A 17,520-nucleotide genomic window follows, 5' to 3' on the forward strand; every position below is an offset into this window, starting at 1 on the left:
GCTCCCAGTCCTACTCCCAGGGAGTCTCTTGCCACCCTGTGCTGCTGCCTCTGATACAGTCTGGCTGAAGGGAGCCTGAGCTCCCCATGGACAAAGGCTGCTGTGCCATTTAACAAAGCAGCCTCTGTGCGCAGCAAGCCCGGACCCACCACAGACAAAGGCTGCTTGCTTCGACATCCCACTTGCCTGATGCAGAGGTAGCAGAGCGGGGAGGTGAGAGATGGCTCTGCAAAGCTGATTCCCCTTAAGCACTGGCTCCCACCGGGCCCCCCACCCCTGCTGCCACTGTGGGAGGTAGCAAGGTGGGGGGGGGGACAGGCAGCTCCACGGCTTAAAACCTGGTTCTCCAGGTGTATTGGCTCCAGCCGTTCTCCAGACTGCTGCCTCTGATACAGAAGCAGCAGCATGGGAGGGTGGGGAGAGAACAGGAGGCTCTATGGAAGCCGATACACACAGAGAAGCTTCCTTGAAGGCCACTTCCTACATGTACCAGCTCCCGCCTAACCCGCTCACCCTATGCGCTAATTCTTTTCTGAGGCAGCAGCATGGGAGTGGGGGAGCAGGCAGCTCTGTGGGATCCAGTGCTCCCGGGGAACCAGTTTAAAAGCTCCCCAGCCTCTCATGCCCTCTTGCTACCCCATTCAGAGGCAGCAGTGGAGGCGGGGGGAGTGCACCTAGTCCTTTGGATTAACAATAAACCCAGGCTCATTGGTTAATTGATTACACAACTGTACACTAACATCCTTACTAGGCCTTTGGTGAGACTCATTGTAAAGAACAGATCATATTTAAACTTCTTGTTAACCACTGTATTTTTCTGGCTATTTTGGTATACCTTACGGAAGAATAACCCACGGCATTCTAGGGTTTATTTGCCACATTTCTCAGGAGCATGCTCTGAATTTGGTGTTCTCACTTGTACCCAATGAAAGCAGAGTTGCACCCTGCTGTCTATAAAAGTTGTTGTTACCCTTTCAAAGAAAGCTATTAAGTTGATTCAACACAATTTGTTCTTGACAAATGCATGCTGTTACTTATCGCTTTATTCTTTTCAATGTCTTTGCAAATTGATTGCTTCATTATTTGCTCCCTTACCTTTTTGGGTAAGCTGTCTGGTCTGTAATTTACCTTTTTATAGATTGGCACTACATTTACACTTTTCAGGTCCCCTGAAATCTAGTCCATCTTCCATTACTTTTCAGAGAATTACTAGTGCCTCAGATATCTTCTCAATCAGCTCCTTAAACATTTTAGGATGTATATCAAGCTCTGATGACTAGAACATGTCTACAGTGTGTGCGCTGCCTAACTGACCACTGCTGGAGAAATCTTTGACCAGCTGTGCTGGGACAACCTGACACCTACAATTCTTCTACTCAAAAAAGAACCCATGATAGCCTTGTTGGGAGAGGATGAGGAAGATGCCCCAGCCGTTGGTGCCACCACTAAGTCCAAGAGTCCCAAGACATACTTGGCTTCGTCCTGAGGGGTTTCCGGGGTCTCTACTGCCAAAGCAATCCTAGATAGTTGGAAGAGAGGCAGTCAGTCTGAGGCTCTGGTTACAGAGTAGTAGGGCCATCTTATGAGGCTGAACCCTCAGGAGTGCCATGGGTACTACTATGCCAGCCACTGCAGCTGGGGCTATTGCACTGGTTGAGGAACTGCTAGTATGCATGGCTCCACTGAAGGTGGTAAACCTGCTGATGTGTAGGAGGCCTGGATCGATGCCAAGACGGGCTAACCTGCCATTGCCTGCTGACCATGGCCAGGAGTACTTTTCTCCTGACTGCCTTGATTTCTGGAGCTTAGCATCAGAGATCTTAATTGTCATTCAGGGTGATTACTGCAGCACCTGCTATGACTGGCAATGGCCTGTGATCTGTATCACACACTTCACGAGCAGTGCCATGAAGTCAAGTGAGCCTAGGGGGGCAGGGGAGGCCTCATGCTGGGAGGTGACTGTGCAGGAAGACACTGCGTGCAAAGATGGGGTGTCATTTCCTGGAGCAGTCCTGAATGCGGTAAGACGGGCACAACGATCTCTGAAAGCTGGTGGTGCTATGTTGGGGAACTGTGCCTAGAGCCCTCTATCTGGGCTCTCATCCGGTAGCTACAAGGGGGTCAGCAGAGCTTACCTGTCACAGCTCAAATGACAACTGCTTGGAGAGAGTTATCGCAATGCCTTCCTCTGTCGAGTCTGGTGCTGGTGAGGTGAGGACTGCAGTAGTCCAGCAGGAGGCTTACTCTGTGAGCGGGGCCCTGCTTGGGTCTAAGGGGATAGTTTTGAGGCTGACATGGTCATAGAATACTAGGACTGGAAGGGACCTCGAGAGGTTATCAAGTCCAGTCCCCTGCCCTCATGGTAGGACCCAGTACTGTCTAGACCATCCCTCGTAGACATTTATCTAACCTCTTAAATTTATCTCCAGAGATGGACATTCCACAACCTCCCTGGGCAATTTATTCCAGTGTTTGACCACCCTGCCAGGTAGGAACTCTATCCTAATGTCCAACCTAAACCTCCCTTGCTGCAGTTTAAGCTCATTGCTTCTTGTCCTATCCCCAGAGGCCAAGATGAACAAGTTTTCTCCCTCCTCCTTGTGACATCCTTTTAGATACCTGAAAACCGCTATCATGTCCCCTCTCAAACTTCTCTTTTCCAAACTAAACAATCCCAATTCTTTCAGTCTTCCTTCATAGGTCACGTTCTCTAGACCTTTAATCATTCTTGTTGCTCTGCTCTGAACCTTCTCCAATTTCTCCACATCTTACTTGAAATGTGGTGCTCAGAACTGAACACAATACAGGCAGTCCCCGGGTTACGTACAAGATAGGGACTGTAGGTTTGTTCTTAAGTTGAATCTGTATGTAAGTCGGAACTGGCGTCCAGATTCAGCCGCTGCTGAAAATGACCGCCAGTTCCGACTTACATACAGAATCAACTTAAGAACCCCAAGCGTCCCCAAGTCAGCTGCTGCTGAAACTGATCAGCAGCTGATTCCAGGAAGCCCGGGGCAGAGCAACTCTGCCTCGGGCTTCCTGTAGTCAGCGCTGGTCAGTTTCAGCAGCGGCTAAATCAGGACGCCTGGGACAGAGCAGCTGGGGTGCTGCTGGGTTGCTCCAGTAGCGCCGCTCCTCGGCACTACTGGACCAACCCAGCAGCACCCCATCTGCTCTGCCCCAGGCGTCCTGATTCAGCCGCGGCTGAAACTGACCAGCAGTGGCTGAATCAGGACCAGAGCAGCTGGGGTGCTGCTGGGTTGGACCAGTAGCGCCCAGAGCGGCGCTGCGGGACCAACCGGCAGCACCCCAGCTGCTCTGCCACAGGTGTCCGGAGAAAAGCCTAGTCTGCTGGGGGGGGGGGGGGGGCGTACTAGCTGCGCCCCCCCACCCCCAGCAGACCAGGAAGACACGGGCAGCGGACCGAGACGCACCGCGGTCCCACCGCCTGGGTCCTCCGCGGCTTTGCTCCCAGTCTCCCTGGTCTGCTGGAGACCAGCAGACCAGGGAGACGAGGAGCAAAGCCTCTGAGGACGCCGGCAGCGGGACAGCCGCGGGGCGTCTGGGCTGTCCCGCTGCCGGCTTCCCCCATGGCTTTGCAAAGCCTCGGGGAAGCCGGCAGCGGAGCAGCCCAGGCGCGCCTGGGCTGCCTCGCTGCCCGAGCCCCCCCCCCCCCCCCGCAGCTTTGCAAAGCCGCACGGGAGGGGGGGGGGGAGGGCTTGGGCAGCGGGGCTGCCCCGCTGCCCGAGCCCCTCCGCGGCTTTGCTCTGCGTCTTCTTGGTCTGCAGACCAGGGAGACGCAGAGAAAGCCCCAGAGTACACGGGCGGCAGGACCGCGAGGGCCTGCAGTCCGTGTACTCTGGGGTAGCCCCGTTTGTAACTGCGGATCCAATGTAAGTCGGATCCACGTAAGTCGGGGACTGCCTGTACTCCAACTGCTGATGTCCTGCTCCACCTGCACGGCCTCCAGCATAGATAGCACCTGAAGGAGGCTACAGACTACTGCATCCTACAAGGAGGCCAGTGTCCATGTGGGCTGGACTACTGCACTCCATCTGAATTAGGGCCTGAGAACCCAACGGGGATAGGGAGCTGCCAAATATGGGACCTTGATCATCCCCAGATTTGTCCCACTATTTGCAGGACAAATTGGTTCGATGGTGTCTTTTTGGCTTTTATAGCCGGGACTGTGGACAGCGAGGGGTGTCAGCTCATCGAGGTACTGGTGGCATACTACACTACACATCAACATTCCGGTGTTCAATGGAGTCATAACAGAGCTCCAGTGTTGGGGCAAGAGCCAACTCCATAAGGATAGCTCGCAGATTAACATCTTGCTCCTTTGATCCGCGGTTTAAAAAATTTGCAAATTTTGCACTTTTCACTGATGTGGTCATCGCCCAGACAATGTAAACAGCTCCTCAGAGGGTTGCTTAGGCTGTCTGGAACTCTCAATTCTTGAAGCACAAGGAATGAAACATGCTCTTATCCAGGACAGAATTTCTGGAGGGAAACAGATTGTCTGTTCTTCAATGTTATTACTTCTAGGGTGTGTCTAAACTACTTGGTTCCGTCGATGGAGCCATGTAGATTAGGCTGATCGGCAGAGGGAAATGAAGCCGTGATTTAAATAATCGCGGCTTCATTTAAACTTAAATGGCTGTCGCGCTCTGCCGACCAGCTGATGATCAGCTGTTTGTCAGCAGATCGGGGCAGTCTGGACGCGCCGCTGTCGACAAGGAAGCCGTTGTCGACTGGCACAGGTAAACCTCGTTTAAATGAAGCTGCGATTATTTAAATCGCGGCTTCATTTCCCTCTGCCCATCAGCCTAATTTACATGGCTCCATCGATGGAGCCATGTAGTTTAGACACACCCCTAATGGGGAAACTATCTGAAAATGAAAAGTTCTGAAGGAACCGCATATAGCATTTCAGCAGCATCACTGATGGCAAGAAGGAACTGACGCTGGGTGGGGACTGGAGTGTGCAGCTCCCCTTATACTGTGCCGTGGAGGGGATACTCAAGGTCACTAGAGGCACTTCTCTCTGGATACTGCTAAAGGAAATCTTTTGGCATTGGTGCATGTGGTGAGCCTACTGTTGGGAATAGACATGAGCAAGCATTCAAAGAAGGACATAGTTGGCCAGCCTTTAAACTGGCACAACAGAAAGTGCCATGAGTGAATGACATGTGAATGTATCCTGCATGCTAGCTAGCACCACTGATCGCTCAGTTCAGTTAATATTCCTTATGCAGATGGAATATATGAACAAAATCATGTGTGCAGCTGATACAAAATGTGTTGACACGCTAGATGTGGGCCTCAGAAGGCCTGTTCTATAGCTAATAATGTAGCTAATAATAATCCTTCATAGCTATATATGTAATTGGCTTCGTTGTTAATACAGTACAGTATGAGTATTCCTGGCAGCAGGAGAATTTTGTATAGTGTAAGTACTGCAAACCACATTATTGCAGCGAAAAAAGCTGCCATGTGCTATAGAACCACACAGCTGAACACTCACTGCCATTCTAAAATGCTACATAGATGCCTTCTTTGAAAAGTATACCGATGTGTCTGGAATCATTTGCCAATGAGTACAGGACTCATCAAACCAGTTTTACACAACATACGTTCTGTTCTCAATGACCTATTGCACATGATGGAGAGTTCATAGAACAGATCAAGCAATTTGACAAGGCTGAATCTGCAACAAAATCAACTTTCACACTGCTGCAGTGATATATGATGGTTGAGAGTCTTTGCTGGTCTTTATTATGTCTGTCAAGTCTGCAATGTACAGCTTGCAGCACTGGAAGATCATATTTTTTACTTTACATTAACCCAATTCTGTGATGACTTACTGGTACCTTGCTCAAATAAGTGGAGTAGAATACTCTGACCCTAACATGGGAGAAATTTTGAAAAGAAAATTGGGCTGTTAAAAATGCTGCCAGTTTCCCTCTGCAGACAAGGTACATACAGCTGAAGGCCTACCACATGAAAACACAGCAATGAACGTCATTGAAGGGACAGCATCCGAATGCTCTTTCCCAGAATGCCATCAAATTCTGAATTAAACATTAAGTATGGTTGGGATAACTTCTCCAAGAGCAACCAAGCACATCTAGATATTAGGTGCTATAAAATGACAAGAAGGGAGGATTTTAAAGCTACAGGATGAACTTATGCACACTGTGGACCAGTGCTCATTAATATCATGATGAAAATAGTACAAGATAGCTACACAAAATACCTAAGTGACAGTCAAATGGACACGAGCTCTCTAAAAACACCACCATTTAATTTTATAACATAACCAGGGGTTTATTCCACAATAGAAACAGCAACATTTGATACACGCTACCCAAAAAAAGGAGAGAGCCAAAATACAGCAGTGGCAATTGCTTTACAGAGCTCGTTTGGTCTTCTACATGGCTAGTCCATCAGTGACACTAGGACCTAAACATTTGCTTTCTGTACATCAACCAATGCTAAAAGCACCAACACGTTGTTCAGAATTGTAATTCCAGTCACTGCAATCAGAATTTATTGCTCAGATAAATAAACCTAGTCTACAAAAAAAAATACAAAGTGAAAAAAACTATAAAGTTTCAAAAGAGTTAAACAGAGTAAACAGCTATATCCTCAAAAGAGGATTTATTAGAATTCATGGTGCAGGTTTTTTGCACCTAAACCAAGTTGAATTACATATGCTGGTATATCCTAGAGAGAGGTAATTTAATGCTGTACAATAAAAGGTGCATGTTTCAAATGCTTTCCAAATTGGAGGAAACCCCTACTAAACAGTCAGCATTTCAAACCTCAACAACCAAGAACAGCTCAAGGGAAAAATACAAAAAAGTGTCAAAAATTGTTTGAGTTCTGAAAAATGATCCCATGAGGATAGAATTAGCACCATTTGGAGTCTGGCTGTTAAACCAGCCCCTGTGACTTTATGGAAAAACTCTGATAACCTTCCTTAAAGGAGTCCTGACTGATTTCTGGCAAGTTGTCCTTTCAATATTGAGAGTCCTTTCCAGTACAGCTGATGCAGATGTAATCTTCCTTCTCTGCCATCTCTGGAGAGATGCCCACACACACCTGATGGAACCACTGGTTGCAGCTGCCATCACACTGGACCCAATCCACCTAATTGCAAAGAGCAGAGAGATTAATGTTCAAAGAAAGGCAGCAGAAAGTGCAAACCTCCTCTGCTAAGTTATTTTCAAGCTCTTAGCAATCTATTTGCACCAGCTAATACGCTACTCCAAAGGACTGGCTTTGTGACTGCTAGGGGCTCAGTCAGCTTGCACTGGGATCAGTTTCACAAGTACACCTAATTGAAGATGTTTGGTAACAAGCAGTGTCCTCCTACCCTACCACTCAGACACAAGTTAACACTTTTAGGAGAGGGCTTGAATTTGGGGAAGGGGGTGTTTTTTGTAGTTTTTCTCCTGTTACTGTGCACAACCCTCACAAACAGCAGGGGAGCTAACACACATGCACCAGGGGGCATGAATATACAACTCAAGTCCCTACTGTGCATCTACAATCCCGGGACAGCGCATGTAATTTGCCTGTTACCATATGGTGTGTCTGTGCTCAATGAATGTGATAGCAAAATTCATTTTCCCTTGGGTTCCTGGTACTCTCCCAGACAGTGAGAAGGCAGTGGGGGTGGAATACTATTTACCGTTAAATTCAGGGATTGCAGCCCATGCCCAGTGTTGGAATAGTGCCAAATTGGTGTAACCATACCAAATAAAGCAAATGTGGCCTTAACTTAAATATGGCCAAATATTTGGGAGCAGATCTTCTTTAAGCAGAAGTAAACTGAAGTAAACTTGAGTCCAATTAGCAAGGATTGCAAACTAAACTGCGTGTACCATCAATACTGGAATAACTGATCAGTAAATCTGGGCAGATGCAAAAGTAAATATCATATGAGTAAAGTTCCAGCGTGGAGCACAAGCTAACTTGGTCATCATAACCTAACAGCAAAAGGCCACACATAAGTCAAAGTAAATAGCTGGTAATTATATAAAAGTAGGGTGAGTTTGGGTACCACACCTCATAGTCCCTACCTAATATACTAATAAGGTAAAAATTAGTAATAATACGACCACTGGGCAGGGTTTTAAAACATGTGACTCCTTTGGGGAAAAAGTATAAAAATCAAGGCATCTAAATTACTGAAAGTTGCAGTTCCATTAATTTGAGCCCCTAAAAAAGTTGCTCTGCTGTGAGAATTATGGGATTTTCAAGGCAACCAAGGCCTTGCTTCAGAGGAACAGAAACCCAGGTGAGAAGGGAACAAATGAAAAAAGGAGCTGTCTAGAGGTTGGTAACCACTTTCCCTGCTGGCAAACAGGCATTGTGTGGGGCCAGCACAAGAACTGCCTGTGTATGTTTGTAAAAAAGAGGCTCATTAAAGGAAAGGTCCAGTTTTTCATGTATTACTATGTCTAACATAAAAGTTAAACTCTTAATGGAACCTGCCTACTGCTGGTAGGATTCCTTCTCAACAAATCTGCCACGCAGGCATGGGTACATTCTCTGGTTTGACCTTTATTGCGGACAGCAAAGAGTAACCTGCTCTGCTCGGAGCCATTACAAATCCAGAAGGAACACGTGAGGAGGATAAAGAAAGGGGCAGGAACGGGCCGCAAGCCCCCACACTGTCCAACAGTTAGTAGCAGAAAATGGTTCTGTTGGGTACTGGCATTGGAACGAGGGTTTGGTAGGAAATTTGGTAACTGGAGCCAGGGTGGTTGTCCACTCACTAGTTTGGGCTCATTTTTACTGGTTGATCATGTAGGGCCACCATGAGACACAATATGAATGAGAGAGACATATGCTGATGATCAGGATTGTACTGGCCTCTCTCAGAGTCAATGATGTTTCACAAATGCAGGCAGGGAAGGGTTATAGAACGGGACAAAGAGGGAAACCCCAAAGTTCCCGGGTATAGCTGCGGAATGTCTGTTAAGATGCACTTTTTAAAACCCTTTTTTTGATCCATGTCTGGCTAATGCAGTCACTACTATGGATGTTAAAATGCATTTATTTAGGTAAATGTGTAACTGAAGAATTCAGTGATTACACATTTACACATGGGGGGAGGCAGCTCCCCATGTATGCCAGCTCCTGCCTGTTCCCCTTCCCTGTGCTGCTGCCTTTGTATCAGGGTGGGGGGGGGGGGGGGAAGGGGCTGGAGGAAGGCAGCTCCTTGGGAGCCCGTGTTAGCAGGGAGTCAGTTTAAAAGCCAGCTTCCTGCAAGCAATGGCTCCCACCTGCTCCCCCATGCCACCACTGATACTTCTATCTGGCTCAGTGGAGACTCTCCTGGAATCTCCTCCACTCTCCTGCCAAGTTCTGTGCAGGAGTTTGAAAAAACAGGAAGATATGATTCCAGTGACTGCTTAACTCTCTGCTCTGACTGTGGGAAGAGGGAACATCTTGGTTCCAAAGGCACTGTGGGGAAGCTGTACTGGTAATGCCCCGAGAGTGACTGAGAATGGGTGCATACTCCAGAAAAGCAAGAGACAGGGATGATGTCATTCAGGGAGTTAGGCAGTAGGTTCTGCATCTTTATGCCCTTGAACACTTTTAAAAATCTGGCCTAAATTACCAGAAGGAGGAGTTCTCTATCACGGTTAGTATCAGAAGCTGATGATGTCTTAGGTTGTAGCTAGTCAGTGTGGCCTCCTGCTGACTCAGAGAGGGAATCGCTCCATAAGACTCCTTGGTGAGCGGGGCCAGAGCCACCCAGCCCCACCCACAGGAAACCCCAAAGGTGTGGCCTTTGTAAAGTGCTGCTCCAGCTGCAGTCAGGTCTGAGCTCGATTGGTGCTACTGGGCACCTGACACCAGCCACATGCCCTGAATAAGGGTCTGGGCCTATAGACAGCACTTATACTGCAAACAGGCCTGGGCCTTAGAAGTGAAACCATTTCTAGACTACTTGCTGCTCTGCCCTGGTCAAGAGCTTAGCATCTCAGACTGTGGCTCAACCTGCCACCTGAGCCTCTGAACAGTTAGGGGCCTAGTGTAGTAAATCAATGTGGCTTCCCACTGACCCGGATGTTTACATGGCTGCTCATAGAATCATACCAATGTAACTAAATTGGGTTAGAAACTGATGCCCATTTCAAATCCCTTCATGAAAATAGCAGAATCCCTAGAAAATAAAGTGATCCAAGGCTCTGAGGGGGCAGTACCCAAGAAATTGGTATGACTTGCGTTTTTGGACTCTGTACCTTGGAAAAGGGATTTTTTTCGCTATGCCTGAACCATCCACCCAGTGGGGAAAGTGAGTCATGGGCCCGACTTGACAATGGGCAGGCCAGCTACACTCATAATATGATTAATATCGATTTACAAGCCAAACTGTATTAAATTGGCAAATATTTTTAAACTAATTATTCCTAGAGGCAGAATATGCCAGCTCAGAGAGGAGAGAACTCACCAGCTAATGGGAAAGAGATGCAGCAACAATCAGGTATCAAATGGCCTGCTTTAGATCTGCTCTTGTCTAGCTGAAAGAAGAGCTGTTGGAGACACTGGGAGAAGATCTAAAGAGTTCCAATAGTTGCCAGATACTTAAAAAAAATGCTTGTAAGGAAAAGACTAAAGCAAGGCATCTCTCTGAATGACTTCCTCAGGTTTTCCAGCTGCTCCGTGTCTGAAACAGCTCTTGTTGTCTTTGTCAGTAATGTTGGTCTAATATAAGCAGTAAGGAGCAGTTGTAAAGTCACCTGATCCCTGCATTCAGTGCCCCACAGCAGGCTTCCCATTCACTGACCTCATCTCCTTCAGGCTGAAGACAGTTCACAGCAGGACAGATTGCATCTTCATCGTCTGAATCCTCCTGCTCAGAGAATGACATATCCAAGGGAAGCAAGTAGCTTTCACTGGAGCGCTGTGTCTCAAAGAGCCGCTCTCGCTCTCTCTCCAGTTTGCTATTGGTGAGATCTTTGGAGGAATTCAGTTTCAATTTCTTCTTTTTGGGTGTTCTCAGTTTTTTTACTCTTGCTCTCTTCTCACCACAGAAACCCTCTCTTTCAAAGCGCCTTTTTAATTTTCTTTCCACATAACTAACTCCATCTCTCTTCCCCCGGCAGGACTCGTTCTAATGGAAAGGACATAAAGCAAAATCTTAAGGATGCTAATCCATTATTCATTGACCTGTCTTCCCCTCCAATGTATCACCCATCCCTTTCAACACTAAAAGGATGTGCACCGCCTATGGCACACAAAACACACTCAACCTGCAGCTATTCTTGAGGGTTTAAAATGGGTCAAATCAAGAATTGGGATGAACCAGTGACTCTCTCCATTCTTTCTCTCCTCTAAAGCATCTTTATAAGTTTCCACTTTCCAAGGAAAAGCCTCCTCTTCCCCACTGGACTCATTAGTATCTTGTTAATATTAGAATCAAAATGGTCATAATTAGGCCAAATGACCAGCAAATGCAGTTTCAGGATACGGAAGTGCATCTCAAATAATACTGACAAACTCCTGCAGAGAGTTGCACAAAGTTCCCAAATCCTCTTGAGGATACATGCACCCTTGTGAAGTTTACGGAGTCCAACCGGAACCTCTCTGCTTGGAAAGCAGCCCAAACAGAGGGATCTGTGTTGTTGCCAGATACCTGCCTTTTCACTTGTTGGTCCTATTGCTGACCTCTGTTCTGAATGCAGAACAGGGCTCTGCTTTGTGAATAAGATCTGGTAGAGCTCTTGTATTTCAGGCAGTGAAACCTGTAGCAAATGGGCTTCCATCATCAGCTCATCCAGCTCTGTGCTAATGACTACAACAACAAAACAAAGATTGTAATTTTCTATCATCAAGACTTTTGATTCAGAGATTTACAACATTCTTTCCCAGTAATACATACAAATCAATAAAATGGATTTTTTTCTACTTCATTATCTCTGAGAAAATCTGGTCAGATATTCCACATTTCATCTCTAATTAGAATATGACTAAAGGAGATGAAGGCCTGTGCAGTAATTTGTGGGCAGCTATATGGTGGCAGAGTCTTGTATTGGAATAGCGCCTGGGTCACCATCATAAAAACGACGGAGTGTCTGGGTTGTGATTCTATCTGTACGTTTTTATCAGATGACAGGCTTAGACACAAGCATCTCCTCACCAATTTGAAGCAACTGAGGGAGAGAGTTAAATAATGGTCCCTTGAATTAAGGGAGAAAGATTTTTCAGACTGACAAAGGGAAAAGGTGAATCAGATTTAAAAAAAAAAAAAAAAAAAAAAAACACGGAGCACATCCTCAGTAAAGCCAAGGATAGGAGAGGGAAGTTAGTAATACTTTTGTAAATCTATAAATGAAACTAAAGGCTGATACCTGAAACTGTTTCTCACTGAACAGTTGTGGTTAAACTTTAACACCAGTCTTTTGCATTGAGCTTTTAAGGCAGTATTGGAGCATAACTCAAAATGTTTAAACATATTAACATTTTTGTACAGAGAGTCCGTGCATACCCATACTATCCATACCCCACTGGAGTTTTAGAGAGTTACCTTGTTTAAATTTATACCATAACATTCTCAAGATACTGGTCTGCCTTGGACTTGAGAAATACACTTACAATCATCACTACAGTCAAGTTCCATATTAACAGCACTAAAAAGTAAAGACCAACTGTAAGACCAGACCTTGGCATCCAAGGCAGTAGATGTCTGGAGAGAAAGGCAAAAAGCAAGAAAAGTGGCTTTTGAGGAAGGTAGAAAGATGCCATTGCTACTAGGCCCTATGCTGACTGGTCTACATTAGGCCATCTATGCTAGGAAACAAATCTGTAAAATAATGGGGAAGTATCATCCAGTATGTAAAAATCTACAGAATCTTAACTTCAATTATACCACTCTCTGCAGAATGGCATGGAGCACTCACTGTCCAGCCCTCCAATTGGGGGAATTTTTGATAATATACCACTGTGGTTGGAAATGGGTTTAATAGGGTATCATGTGAAAGACCTTTCTTCCTTCAATTGTTCTAGGCTTCTTCCATGGATCACTGGTATCAAACATGAAAAGCCCAGAACAATTATGTAGATACATATTTGAGAAAATGTTTAGAAATCAACTTTTTAAAAGTATACTTTAAAACGGGGATGCATTGCTTTACACAATGAGAGAAAACAGATATTTTTGGTAAACCTAGGGAAGTCAACCTGGTCATACAAGACTAAAAACATTTACTTAAAGTCATCATCACTATTGCCTGTGACTAAGGAATCACTGCTAATCATGTAATCACATTCATCCATGCTTCTCTTGCATATCTCCATACAAGGCAGGTTGCTGGCCTAACATTTGCAGTGTAGTTATCATCTGGTCTTTACACAAGATTCTGATTAGCTGAAGGACAGATTCAGAAGCACATTATATTCACATGTAACATATATGATTAGTTCATCTCCAAGACCCTGTTGGAAAGGTAGTTTTGGATGCACTAAATCATCGCAGAGCCATTCCAATGCTTGATAATTGTCCCTCTTGATAATACGTACAACAGCACCCTGTGTTAGTGGCAATTTTTGGAAAACATTCCCCCACATATTTCTGCAGGTGGCATAATGATGGTCTTCAAATGGTATACCAGGCATATGAATAGCTCGAATGCATTTATTTCCTCACAAGTGGCTCTCAGCATTCCAAGAACTTTCAGAGAAAGGAGAATATCTCTGGCAGCTGAATCAAATGCTGTCCAGGATAATTTGATCTATCCAATCAACCTTCCAGTAATGTCACACCCTGAGAGGTCACGGAAACCTGGCACAGCAGCAACTTTTAATAGTCCAAGTAATAGGAACACATCTAAGAGACATACAGCAATTCTGTTCCCCATCAACAAGCACAAGAACAGAATCTTGTGGAAGTCTTGAATAATGCCTTGCAAAGAGCACTAGAACACGTGTGTCTTGGGCAAAAGGATGGAGTTAAAGAGGACCTCTCTCTGCAATACTGATGCCATGCAACATCATTTTAATGTCAGCCTCCTGATAGAAGCTCTGAAGAAACGTCACTGAATAGTGAGAGAAACATGCTTAGTAACATTATGCAATGATGCATTTTTCCTGTAAAGTATACAGGAACTTGTTAACTTGTCCTTCACAAGAGAATGTGACAATAGCTTCTTCATTGTGACACTGAAGATGTTAGTGGAGGATATGATTTTGCATTGGACAAGGGCAATATCATGAAGCCTTTTCTTTCTGGTCATATTTTTAATTAATTTTGTCATAAGTTTAGAATTTTCTCTTTATCCTCATAATAAAGCATTCAGTCAACTCTTGGCAGGTATTAACAGTTTCTGATTTCCTGAGAGCTTGTACCTCAGCCATGCCATCTGATTGCTATGCTGAGAGGCCTCTGCTGCTATAAGGTACAAGTTACATTGTCAGGAAGTGCTGGCTTAGAAAGACCATGTAAGAAATGCATTTGCTTCTACTTTTGATACTGCCACCTTTTGGAGCTTTTAAGGATAAGCCATGTGCTTCATTTTTACAGATAGGATTACTAAAATCCTGTCCACATCCCATAATTCATCTTCAATAAATGCTTTAAAAGCCTTTCTACTAAGCATTTTTCTTCAATCCTATTTAAAGCACATATCAATTTATCAATTCCAGTTGACTCCCACAGTTTGCTGTAAAAAATAAGTATTACTTTCTATTTTTTAAACATACCATATTACACACATTCTTGGTGTAACATTCCATGTGAAAAGCAATGTCATATGAAGGGGCTGTCTTGTGTAAATTTGCCCAGTTATTTTCCATGCAAAAGTGACTTTCAGTTTCTCACTCATCTCATGTGTTGAAACTATGCTTAATGGATGCCTTCCAGATTCCCACAGAAGTAAGGGTATGTCTACACTACCCCGCTAGTTCGAACTAGCGGGGTAATGTAGGCATACCGCACTTGCAAATGAAGCCCGGGATTTGAATTTCCCGGGCTTCATTTGCATAAGCGGGGCACCGCCATTTTTAAAACACCGCTGGTTCGAACCCCGTGCAGCGCGGCTACACGGGGCACGAACTAGGTAGTTTGAACTAGGCTTCCTAGTTCGAACTAGGAAGACTACTTCGAACTACCTACTTCGTGCCCCGTGTAGCCGCGCTGCACGGGGTTCGAACCAGCGGGGTTTTAAAAATGGCGGCGCCCCGCTTATGCAAATGAAGCCCGGGAAATTCAAATCTCTGGCTTCATTTGCAAGTGCGGTATGCCTACATTACCCTCCTAGTTCGAACTAGTGGGGTAGTGTAGACATACCCTAAATGTTTTTGAAACACATGCCTTGGGGCCTGGTATAAGGTGAACCTTGGCCAGAGACAGTGCTTTGTCCCAATATCTTCAACTTCAACTCTAACCTTATCACAGGTAAGATGCCACCAAATATTGTTTTAACCAGATCCTCCATTGTGGTATTCTCCAAAGATTCAGCTACTAGTTGGTATGCTTCATCTTCCCTTTGATGTCTAAAACTATCAAGACCAAACTAAAAACAAGGATTTTATAATAAATTATATTGGGATTGCAACTAATTATGTAATGTAATGTAATGATGTGCGTAACATTTGCATATGGATTCCAGTAGCATTTGGAGGGATGCTGATGTTTTAACTAGTGCCCAACTATGATTCTTTTTATTTAAAAGTTGATAATGAATACCACTCAATCTTCTGTTCTGCTGACTATGGCAAAAGATGACACGTCTGAAGAAGTGGGCTGTGCCCACGAGAGCTCATGATACCATTTACATATTTTGTTAGTCTTAAGTGCTACCAGACTATTTGTCGTTTTTAAATATTGGGCAGGTATGTTCTGGACATTAACTAGCAGCACAGTGCTGTCAGTAGAGAGCCACAACTTAAGTTTGTGAGGACCCTGTGTTAAAACAGAATGAAAAAAATGGATTTTTAAAATTGTAATGAATATATATCTCCTTCAATTCATCTAGGTTTGTCATATCTGGTACCATTGAATTCATGCGAGAAAGTGCTCTCCAACTCCAGCCATTTCTGAAAACTTTGCACAATCAAAATTTCAGTCAACAGAAGGATGTGGCTGTTAGAGCGAGGGGACAACACTGAGACATCCCTTATCCCACTTCCCCCCACCATGCCACAGAAGATGGCACCACTGAAATTATGATTCTGTAGATATTTACCAATAAAATGACACATCCCTTACCTTTCTATTATTAACTTGCCCATGGAATTACTAGGGATGATATCAGTTATTTTAGTAATTGTGTTGCTGCAAGAATCTTTAGTGGTTACATGGTTACTAAAATGCTCCTGCCCCTCATCCCAGGCAGGCACCTGCTACCCTGTGCTGCTGGCTCTGATATAGAGGCAGCAGCCCCTGTCTGGGGGGACCTACAGGTTTCTGGGTCAGAGACTGCTCCAGAGGCCTGAGCTCCTAGTGGACAGAGGTTGCTCTAGCTTCCCACCTGTTCCTGCCCACCCCACCTCCCATGCTGCTGCCTCTAGGTTGGGGGTAGGCAGTTCTGTGAACTGGTGCTTGTGGGGAGCCAGCTTTTAAGCCTTCTGGGAGGCAACAAGAGAGGAGCAGGCTGCTCTGTGGGAACTGGCATGCATGGGGACCCGACTTAAAAGCCAGCTCTCCAAGGACACCAGCTCACACCTCCCTGCCTCCCTTGCTGCCTCTGATACAGAGGCAGTTGGGGTATGTGTGTGTACATGTAATCATCTGGATTAACTAGTAAGCCAGGCTTATCGGTTAATCGTTTAAATGACTATACACTAACATCCCTAGAATTACTCATGCTCCTAGCTTATAAAGTCTGCCTTGGAAAGATGAAGCTCATTGATCTGGCTTCCAGTCCAAACTGGACTTTATGAACAAATCCCTCTGCTCTCCGTGACTTAAAAGCAAAAACTGGAGAATAAGGCAGGATTTTGATTTCTACACTTCAGATATCTCAGTCACACACTGAAAAATTCAAGTGACGCATACAAACCATGAAAGGGAATGCAGTTCTGTCCTGAAGAAAATGGAGAATGTAAATACATGATTCTGTTATCCCAGTCATGAGGCAGAGAAAAAGACTTTGCACCAACTGTCTGAGATACCTAAGGGAAGGGAAAACATTTCATAAACACACCTTTTTGGATGATAAATTGTTAGTTAAATGTCAGACATTGCAACAAAAGTTTCTATTTGAACAAGCATTTTGGCATTTTAATATTGCAACTCATTAATTTGAATCAAATTTCTTGCATCCTCCTGCACCTTAAATGTGGAACTTTATCAAAAGCAATGTTACGGCCGTAGATTTATATGAACAGTATGAATTATGGATTCTCAAGAGACCATATAATGTGGCCTCACTGCATTGAATTAGCTTTTTCTATCACTTTATATATAATCTGTAATGAAACAATGAAAGCAGGTACACTGGAGCCAAGTTATGGTTACCTGGGAATAAAAGACTTCCTTGACTTTGGTGTCTATAAAAA

The 17,520-nt window shown here is 44.9% G+C and overlaps 1 protein-coding gene across 7 annotated transcripts in view; it reads right to left on the reverse strand.

The window, feature by feature from the left end:
• Positions 1-6,286: 6,286 nt before the first annotated feature.
• KDM5B (lysine demethylase 5B) overlaps positions 6,287-17,520 on the reverse strand; it is a 145,550-nt gene continuing 134,316 nt past the window's right edge. For all 7 annotated transcript variants that reach the window (XM_075909916.1, XM_075909915.1, XM_075909913.1 and 4 more), the window contains 4 exons: positions 17,022-17,133; positions 11,664-11,818; positions 10,811-11,137; positions 6,287-7,155 (listed from right to left, as the gene is read on the reverse strand). In XM_075909916.1, the coding sequence (XP_075766031.1) occupies positions 7,024-7,155; positions 10,811-11,137; positions 11,664-11,818; positions 17,022-17,133 (726 nt within the window). In that variant the 3' untranslated portion in view covers positions 6,287-7,023. The remainder of the gene's footprint in view (positions 7,156-10,810; positions 11,138-11,663; positions 11,819-17,021; positions 17,134-17,520) is intronic.

Source organism: Pelodiscus sinensis, chromosome 27 (assembly GCF_049634645.1).
Source record: "Pelodiscus sinensis isolate JC-2024 chromosome 27, ASM4963464v1, whole genome shotgun sequence".
Classification (NCBI taxonomy): domain Eukaryota; kingdom Metazoa; phylum Chordata; order Testudines; family Trionychidae; genus Pelodiscus; species Pelodiscus sinensis.